The 9,758-nt window shown below is 60.6% G+C and overlaps 1 protein-coding gene across 1 annotated transcript; it reads left to right on the top strand.

Moving 5' to 3' along the window:
* Positions 1 to 6,651: 6,651 nt before the first annotated feature.
* NDUFA3 (NADH:ubiquinone oxidoreductase subunit A3) lies at positions 6,652 to 9,690 on the top strand. Its single transcript, XM_090127707.1, has 4 exons — positions 6,652 to 6,790; positions 8,162 to 8,236; positions 8,325 to 8,402; positions 9,475 to 9,690. Exons 1-4 carry the CDS (start codon positions 6,775 to 6,777, stop codon positions 9,564 to 9,566), a joined length of 261 nt encoding a protein of 86 aa, XP_089983833.1. The 5' UTR covers positions 6,652 to 6,774; the 3' UTR covers positions 9,567 to 9,690.
* The last annotated feature ends 68 nt before the right edge of the window (positions 9,691 to 9,758 follow it).

Raw genomic sequence — 9,758 nt, forward strand, 5'->3', positions numbered from 1 at the left:
TGTGGGGCGTAGCTTTACGCGAAGCCTTCCTGCGATTGGTCGGGGGGCGGGACATACTGCAACTTCACGCGATTGGCTGGGGGGCGTGGCTTAACACGAAGCCTTTTCTATTGGTTGAGGGGGCGGGACTATTCTGATCGCGCCACGCGGTTGGCTGGGGGGGCGTGACTTAGCACGAAGCCTTTCTGCTATTGGTTGAAGGGGCGGAACTATTCTTATCGCGTCACGCGATTGGCTGCGGGGGTGATTTCGTCATTTCGTTCATTAATTATCGATCCGATAATTAGCTGTCGGTAATTAACAGCGGTTAGGGCCCCTATGGGGCGCTGCTGTTCCCAGTGCGGCCACTGTGGGGCGCTGTGGGTCTCTGTGGCTCCTTGTAGGATCTCTATGGGGCGCTGTGGGTCCCTATGGGGCGCTGCAGTTCCCTGTATGGCCACTGTGGGGCGCTGTGGGGCTCCATGGTTCCCCATAGGGTCCCTATGGGGCGCTGCTGCTCCCTGTAGGGTTTCTATGAGTCCTTGTAGGGTCCTTGTATGGGGCGCTGTGGGTCTCTATGGGTCCCTCTCGGATCTCTATGGGGCGCTGTGGGTCTCTATGGGTCCCTGTCGGGTCTCCATGGGGCGCTGTGGGTCTCTATGGGTTCCTGTAGGATCTCTGTGGGGCGCTGCTATTCCCAGTGCGGCCACTGTGGGGCGCTGTGGGTCTCCATGGGTCCCTATCGGGTCTCTATGGGGCGCTGTGGGTCTCTATGGGTCCACATAGGGTCCCTATGGGGCGCTGCAGTTCCCTGTATGGCCATTGTGGGGCGCTGTAGTTCTCCATGGTTCCCCATAGGGTCCCTATGGGGCGCTGCTGCTCCCTGTAGGGTTTCTATGGATCCTTGTAGGGTCCTTGTATGGGGCGCTGTGGGTCTCTATGGGTCCCTGTCGGATCTCTATGGGGCGCTGTGGGTCTCCATCGGTCCCTATCGGGTCTCTATGGGGCGCTGTGGGTCTCTATGGGTCCACATAGGGTCCCTATGGGGCGCTGCAGTTCCCTGTAGGGTTTCTATGGATCCTTGTAGGGTCCTTGTATGGGGCGCTGTGGGTCTCTATGGGTCTTTGTAGGGTCTCCATGGGGCGCTGTGGGTCTCTATGGGTCTTTGTAGGGTCTCCATGGGGCGCTGTGGGTCTCTATGGGTTCCTGTAGGATCTCTGTGGGGCGCTGCTATTCCCAGTGCGGCCACTGCGGGGCGCTGTGGGTCTCTGTGGGTCCTTGTAGGATTTCTATGGGGTGCTGCAGTTCCCTGTAGGGTTTCTATGGATCCTTTTAGGGTCCTTGTATGGGGCGCTGTGGGTCTCTATGGGTCCACATAGGGTCCCTATGGGGCGCTGCAGTTCCCTGTATGGCCACTGCGGGGCGCTGTAGTTCTCCATGGTTCCCCATAGGGTCCCTATGGGGCGCTGCTATTCCCTGTAATGCCTCTACGGGGCGCTGCAGTTCCCTGTATGGCCACTGCGGGGCGCTGTGGTTCTCCATAGTTCCCCATAGAGTCCCTATGGGGCGCTGCTGTTCCCAGTGCGGCCACTGCGGGGCGCTGTGGGTCTCTGTGGCTCCTTGTAGGATTTCTATGGGGCGCTGCAGTTCCCTGCCGGTCCCTATGGGGCGCTGCGGTCCCTCCACGCCCCCCCCGCCCCGTGCGGTCCCTCCCACCCCCCATCCCCTCCCTCCCACCCCCCCGCCCCCCCCCCACCTCGCAGCCATGGGGCGCTGCGGGGCGGTCGGGCTGTGGCTGCTGTGGGGCGCGTTGTGGGGCGCGGGTTTGGGGGCCGCCTTCGAATTGGGGGAAGCCCTGCGGGGGCTGCGGGGGGAAAACGCCCGGCTGGAGGGGACGCTGCGAAACCTCAGCAGGGCGCTGGGCCAACTGCGGGCGCGGCTCCGGGAGCCCGCGGGTGCGTCTGCGGAGCACAGGGACCCCATGCAGCCCTATGGGACCCTATGGAGCCCTAAGGACCCCATGCAGCCCTATGGGACCCTATGGCACCCTATGGAGCCCTATGGGACCCTATGGAGCCCTATGGAGCCCTATGGACCCCATACAGCCCTATGGAGCCCTATGGGACCCTATGGGACCCTATGGACCCCATACAGCCCTATGGGACTCTATGGAGCCCTACGGACCCCATACAGCCCTATGGAGCCCTATGGGACCCTATGGACCCCATACAGCCCTATGGAGCCCTATGGGACCCTATGGAGTCCTACGGACCCCATACAGCCCTACGGAACCCTATTGAATCCTATGGAGCCCTATGGAACCTATAAAGCCCTATGGAACCCTATGGAGCCCTATGGACCCCATAAAGCCCTATGGACCCCTATCGAAGCCTATGGACCCCATACAGCCCTATGGAACCTATAAAGCCCTATGGAACTCTATGGAACCCTATGGAGCCCTATGGAGCCCTATGGAGCCCTATTGAATCCTATGGAGCCCTATGGAACTCTATGGACCCCATAAAGCCCTATGGAGCCCTATGGAGCCCTACTGAATCCTATGGAGCCCTATGGAACCTATAAAGCCCTATGGAACCCTATGGAACCCTACGGAACCCTATTGAATCCTATGGAGCCCTATGGAGCCCATAAAGCCCTATGGAAACCTATTGAATCCTATGGAATCCTATTGAATCCTATGGAGCCCTATGGAACCTATAAAGCCCTATGGACCCCTATCGAACCCTATGGACCCCATACAGCCCTATGGAACCCTATGGAGCCCTATGGAACCCTATGGAGCCCTATGGAGCCCTATGGAGCCTATAAAGCTCTATGGGACCCTATGGAGCCCTATGGAGCCTATAAAGCTCTATGGGACCCTATGGAGCCCTATGGAACCCTATGGAGCCCTATGGACCCCATAAAGCCCTATGGGACCCTATGGAGCCCTATTGAATCCTATGGAACCCTATGAACCCCATAAAGCCCTATGGAGCCCTATGGAGCCCTATGGAGCCCATACAGCCCTATGGAACCTTATGGAGCCCCATAGAATCCTATAGAACCCCATAAATCCTATAGAGCCCTATTGAACCCCATACAGCCCTATGGAACCCTATGGAACCCTATTGAATCCTGTGAAACCCTATGGAGCCCTATTGAACCCTATAGACCCTATGGAACCCTACGGAGCCCCATGGAACCCTATGGAGTCCTATAGACCCTATAGAGCCCTATTGAACCCTATGGAACCCTATAGATTTTGTCAAAATCCCATAGAATCCTATGGAGCCCTATAGAACCCTATGGAATCCTACAGACCTATGCAGCCCTATAAAACCCCATAGCGCCCCATAGAGCCTAACAGAACCCTGCCTGCTGCCCCATAGCGCCCTATAGCACCCTCTTACCTGCCCCATAGCGCCCCATAGAACCCTTCCTCCTGCCCCACAAGCCGCCCCATAGCGCCCCACAGCCCCCTATTTCCTGCCCCATAGCACCCTAGAGATTTCCCCCCACCCCACCCCAGCCCCACTGACGCCCCCCATCTCCCCACAGATCTGACCTGGAGCTCTCCGGACCCCCCCCAGGCCCCCCCCCATTGCGCCCTCCGCCCCACAGCGTCCCGCGCCGCCGCCCCCCCCCAACTTTTGGGGTCGTTCTGGAACGTTCTGTGGGGGGGAATCGCCGCCCCCCAACTGCTGCTGCTGCTGCGCTGAGCCCCACTGCAGGTATGGGGGGGGAGGGGGGGGGGCTGCCCCATAGACCCCATAGATCCATATAGACCCCATAGGTCCCATAAAACCCCATAGCGCCCCATGGATCCCTATAAACCCCATAGATCCCCATAGAGCCCCATAGAACCCCACAGAACCCCATAGGGCCCCATAAACCCCATAGATCCCATAGGGCCCCATAAATCCATAGAGACCCCATAGAGCCCCATAGAGTCCCATAGAACCCCATAAATCCCATAGGGCCCCATAGAGCCCCATAGAACCCCACAGATCCCATAGACCCCATAGATCCATAGAGACCCCATAGAGCCCCATAGGACCCCATAAACCCCACAGATCCCCATAGAGCCCCATAGATCCCCATAGGCCCCATAGACCCCATAGATCCCATAGGGCCCCATAAACCCCATAAATCCCATAGGGCCCCATAGAGCCCCATAGATCCATATAGACCCCATAGGGCCCCATACACCCCACAGATCCCATAGGGCCCCATAGATCCCATAGGGCCCCACATTGAGCCCTCCCCCCTCCCCCCCCTTCATTACCGCTGTTAATTAACGCTTAATTTGGGTCAATCGATGCCGTTTTCCACCCCCCAGGCTCTGCCCCCCCCCCAGCAATCAATGGGGTGGGGGAGGGGCGCTCCTTCCTCCTCGTCCTCCTCTGCCCCACAAGTGTGGGGCTGACCCAGAGCGGGGGGTGTGGGGAGGGGGCTGACCCCCAACGGCGGGTGGGGGGACAGCTGTGCCCCATAGCTGCCCCATAACCTGCCCCATAGCTCTGCCCCATAAGCACTGCCCCATAGCATCACCCCATAGCACTGCCCCATAACCTGCCCCATAGCTCTGCCCCATAGCTCTGCTGTTCATGCTGATCCTATAGCCTCGCCCCATTGCATCACCCCATAGCACTGCCCCATAGCCTCAACCCATAGCTCTGCCCCATAAGCTGCCCCACAGCTCTGCCCCATAACCTGCCCCACACCTCTGCCCCATAACCTGCCCCATAGCACTGCCCCGTAACCTGCCCCATAGCTCTGCCCCATAACGCCCCACAGCTCTGCCCTGTAACCTGCCCCATAAGCTGCCCCATAGCTCTGCCCCATAAGCTGCCCCATAAGCTGCCCCATAGCATCATCCCATAGTACTGCCCCATAACCTGCCCCATAGACTCACCCCATAGCATCGCCCCATAAGCTGCCCCATAGCATTGCCCCACAGCTCTTCCTCAGAGTGTCACCTCATAGATGCCCCATAGCTGCCCCATAACCTGCCCCATAGCTCTGCCCCATAGCTCTGCTGTTCATGCTGACCCCAGTGTCACCCCATAGCTCTGCCCCATAGCATCACCTCATAACTCTGCCCCATAGCTGCCCCATAGTGCTGCCCCATAACCTGCCCCATAGCTCTGCTGTTCGTGCTGACCCCATAGTGTCACCTCATAACTCTGCCCCATAGCACTGCCCCACGGCTCTTCCTCATAGTGTCTGCCCCATAGCATCACCCCATAGCTCTGCTGTTCATGCTGACCCCATAGCTTCACCCCAAAGCTCTGCCCCATATCTTCACCCCATAGCTCTGCCCCATAGCGTCACCCCATAGCTCTGCCCCATAACCTGCCCCATAGCTCCGCTGTTCATGCTGACCCCATAGCGTCACCCCATAGCTCTGCCCCATAACCTGCCCCATAGCTCCGCTGTTCATGCTGACCCCATAGCGTCACCCCATAGCTCTGCCCCACAACCAGCCCCATAGCTCTGCCCCATGGCGTCACCCCATAGCTCTGCCCCACAACCAGCCCCACAGCGCCGGCCCCGTTTGCTGTCTCCCCCCAGCGCTGCCCCACAGCAGCAGAGGAGCCGCAGCCCCGGACCCACAGATGGAGCCCCAGCATCGCCCTCTTCATCACCGCGCCCCAATTATCGCCTGTAATTAATTCGTGATTAAATTCCTCATTAGCGCAGCTTGTGTGCGTCTTGGGGGGGGGGGCAAAGCCCGCGAGATTTGGTGAAAACCCGCGAGATTTGGGGCCAAACCCATCAGGTTTGGGGAAAAGCTCCCAGGTTTGGAGCAAAACTCGCGAGATTTGGGGCAAAACCCGCGAGATTTGGGCAAAACCCGCGAGATTTGGGCAAAACCCGCGAGATTTGGGCAAAACCCGCGAGATCTGGGGCAAAACTTGTCAGATTCGGGGAAAACCCCCCAGGTTTGGAGCAAAAATTGTGAGATTTGAGGCAAAACCCGCGAGATTTGGGGCCAAAATCGCGAGATTTGGGGCCAAACCTCCCAGGTTTGGGGCAAAACCCGCGAGATTTGGTGAAAACCCGTGAGATTTGGGGCAAAACCCGTGAGATTTGCGCAAAACACACGAGATTTGGGGCCAAACCTCCCAGGTTTGGAGCAAAACCCACGAGATTTGGACAAAAACCGCGAGATTTGGGCAAAACCCGCGAGATGTGGGGCAAAACCCATCAGATTTGGGCAAAACCTCCCAGGTTTGGAGTAAAACTCGCGAGATTTGGGGCAGAACCCGCGAGATTTGGGCAAATCCCGCGAGATTTGGGTCACACACACCAATACCCCCCCCGTTCCCCGCAGCGCCGCCCCCAAAGCCCCGAAAAGCCGGAAATGGAGCCCAAATCAGAGCCCCGTTAAAGAAAATCGCCGCTTTCCCCCCAAACGGCCGTTTTCCCCCAAACGCCCCACATCTGCAAACAACCGGAGGCCGTATTTTCCCAAACGCTCCGAATTCCCGCCGCGAGTCCCGGAATTCTCTTTAGGAGTCGCCCGTTTCTCGCTAAAATTCGGCATTTTTGCCCCAAAATCCCCAAATCTGCCCAAAAAAAAGACTCCAGCCGCACTTCCGGTTCAGTCTTGGCGGGAAACGGAGAAGTGGGCGTGGCCAGGCGTGAGCACGCCCCACTTCCGCTTTTACAAACCACGCCCCGAAAATAAAGCGGCGTCGCGTTGAAATGACGTCACGAGGCGCGCTGACCCCACCCGCTGGCGTCGCGCAGTTCTGACGTCACTGCGGCCTGGAGGACGGGGCGGCGATGGCGGGGCTGGGCCGTGAGCGGGGGGCGATTTGGGGGGGGGTCCTGGGGGGGGTATTGGGGGTGGGGGGGGGTAAGGGGGCCTGGGGGGGGCCATGAGGTGGGACGGGGGGTTGGGGGGGGGCATTGGGGTGGGGGGGCTGGGGGGGGGGCAGAATTGGGGGGTGGGGGTCATTTTGTTGGGGGGGGCTGGGGGGGCATTTAGGGGGGGCCGGGGGGGTTTCTTTGAGGTGGGGGGGCTGGGGAGAGGCGTTTGGGGGGGGGGCGTGGGGGTGGGGGGGGGCGGGGGTCTCAATTGGGGTATGGGGGTCATGGGGGGCATTTGGGGGGAGGGGGCGGGGGGGGGGCACTTAGGTGGGCCCTGGGGGTCCCATATGGGTCTGGGGGTCTTGGGGGGGGGGCTGGGGGTTCTGGAGGGGGGGGGTGGGCAGTTCTGGGGGTGTGGGGGGGTCCCAGAGGGGTCTGGGGGGGCCTCATTGGGGGCCGGGGGGTTTTGGGGGGGGGTCGTATGTGGTCTGAGGGTCCTGGGGGGGTCTGGGGGGGGGTCCTATTTGGGGGTGGGGGTCCTGGGGGGGCATTTAAGAGGGTCCTGGGGGGGTTCATTGGGATCTGGGGGGGTCCTGGGGGGGTCCCGTTGGGATATGGGGGGGGCACTGAAGGGGGTCCCCGGGGGATGGAATTTGGGGGGGGGCCCATTGGGGTTTGGGGGGGGAGGGGGCTCCTGGGGGGGGGCACTGAATGGGGTCTGGGGGTGTTGGGGGGTTTCATTATGGTTTGGGGGTCCTGGAGGACCATCGGGGGGGTCCCAAGGGGGTCTGGTGGGGGGGGGGGGGCAGTTAAGGGAGTCTGGGGGTCATAGGGGGGCTTTGGGGGGGGTCCCATTATGGTAGGGGGTCTTGGAGGGGGGGGGGGCACCTTTGGGGACTCTGGGGGTCCCAGGGGTTCCTTGGGGGGGTGTGGGGGGGTCCCTATTGGGGGGTGGGGTTATTGGGGGGGGGGCAGGGGGCGTCCCATTGGGATGGGGGGGGGGTCGTGGGGGGCATTTCTGGGGGTGCTGGGGGGGGGTCCCAGTGCAATATGGGGGTTCTGAGGGGTCTCGGGCTGTTTGGGGGGGGTCTAATCGGGGTGGGAGGGGGGTCCTATTGGGGGGGGGGGGGGCACTTAAGGGGTCTGGGGGGGGTATTTTCGGGGGGGGGGGGCATTTATGGAGGTCGTGGGTGGGGGGTCGCAGTGGGATATGGGGGTCCCAGGGGGGGGTTGGGGCTGTCTGGGGGGGGCGGGGGGGGTCGCATGGTGATGCGTGGTTTGCAGGGGGGCCGTATTATGGTGGGGGGGTCCTGGGGGGGGTCCCTGACCCACGCCCCCCCCCCCTTCCACCCCCCCCCAGGGATCAGCGCAGCCCTGAAGGCGCTGTGGGCGCAGCAGCCCGTCCTCACCGTCAGCTTCGGGATCGCAGCTCTGGGTCTGTGGGGTTTTTTTTTTGGGGGGGGGGGGGGGCACAGCATACTGACCCCCCCCCTCTGCTTTTAACGACCCCCCCCCCCCCACAGCCATCATCTCGCCGTTCGTCAGCCCCTACGCCGAGTATTCGGGGATGATCAACAGGGCCACCCCCTACCAATACCCAGGTAACCCCCCCCCCGTTGCCCCCCCAGACCCATTTTGCCCCCCCAGACCCATTTTGCCCCCCCCCCGACTCAGTTCTCCCCCCCCCAAATCCTCACTTTTCCCATTAAGACCCCATTATTCCCCTCCCCCCCCCCATTTCCACCCTTATTCCTCCTCCCCCCCTCCCCCAGCACCTCAATCTTTCCGTGCCCCCCCCCAAAAAAAAAAACCCCATAGAGACCCCCATTTTCCCACTGCACCCCCCCCACCCCTATTCCCCCCCCCAGACCCATTGTGCCCCCCCCCCAGACTTAAATCCCCCCCCCCACCAGGATCCCATTATGACCCCCACTTCTTCCACCCCAAGACCCCAATCACTCTGTGCCCCCCCCCCAATTAATTCTCCCCCCCCAATTAATTCTGGTCCCTCCAATTCCAACCCCCCCAATCATTTTTCCTCTGCTCTCATTAATTCTGCCCCCCCCATTAGTTAATTTCCCCCCCCAATTAATTCCCCCCCCCAATTAATACCACCCCCCCAAATCCTGCCCCCCCCATAACTCCCCCAATTCTGCCCCCCATTAATCCTTCCTTCCCCCCAATTTTGACCCCCCCCAATTATTTCTGCTCCTCTTTCATTATTACTGCCCCCCCATTAATTAATTCCCCCCCAATTAATTTCCCCCCCCAATTAATCCCACCAATTCCACCCCCCCAAATCCTGCCCCCCCATAACTCTCCCAATTCTGCCCCCCCATTAATCCCACCCCCCTAATTCGACCCCCCCAATCATTTCCCTCCCTCATTAACTCTTCTCCCCCCCCTCATTAACCCTTCTTCCCTCCCATTAATTCTCCCCCTCATTAATCCCCCCCCAATTAATCCTCCCCCCCCAATTAATTCCAATCCCCCATTCCACCCCCAAATTCTTTCCCCCAATTCATTCCACCCCCCCCCCCCAATTCCACCTCCCCCAATTAACCCTACCCGCCCCCCCCCCCCATTAATTCTGACCCCTCTCATTAACCCTGTCCCCCTCCCCCGTTAATTAACCCCCCCGTTAATTAACCCCCTGCTAATGAATCCCCGCAGTCCCTGTGCGCGATGACGGCTCGCTGCCCTCCGTCCCCTCCCACCCCTGCGACCCCGAGGGCCCCAACCTGGATTGGCTGAAGCGCCTCTGACCCCCCCCAGGGGTGGGGGGGGGGGCGACGACCCCCAATTTGGGGGGGGGGGCAGCTTTAATTACCCCCCCCCCCAATATAAAACGCTGTGGGGGGGCTCACAATAAACCTCCCGTTCGTCGTTTCTGGGTTTTGTATTCGTTACGTGGGGAATTTGGGGAGGGGGGGGGGTGATTTTGGGTGTTATTTGGG

Source organism: Phasianus colchicus, chromosome 31, assembly GCF_987193195.1.
Source record: "Phasianus colchicus chromosome 31, bPhaCol1.hap1.1, whole genome shotgun sequence".
NCBI lineage: Eukaryota > Metazoa > Chordata > Aves > Galliformes > Phasianidae > Phasianus > Phasianus colchicus.

Excerpts from the sequence above, each read along its gene's own strand:
- NDUFA3 (XM_090127707.1), top strand. Across the intron at positions 8,237-8,324 it reads CTTCGGGATCGCAGCTCTGG|CCATCATCTCGCCGTTCGTC; the intron begins GTCTGTGGGGTT and ends CCCCCCCCACAG. Across the intron at positions 8,403-9,474 it reads CACCCCCTACCAATACCCAG|TCCCTGTGCGCGATGACGGC; the intron begins GTAACCCCCCCC and ends GAATCCCCGCAG.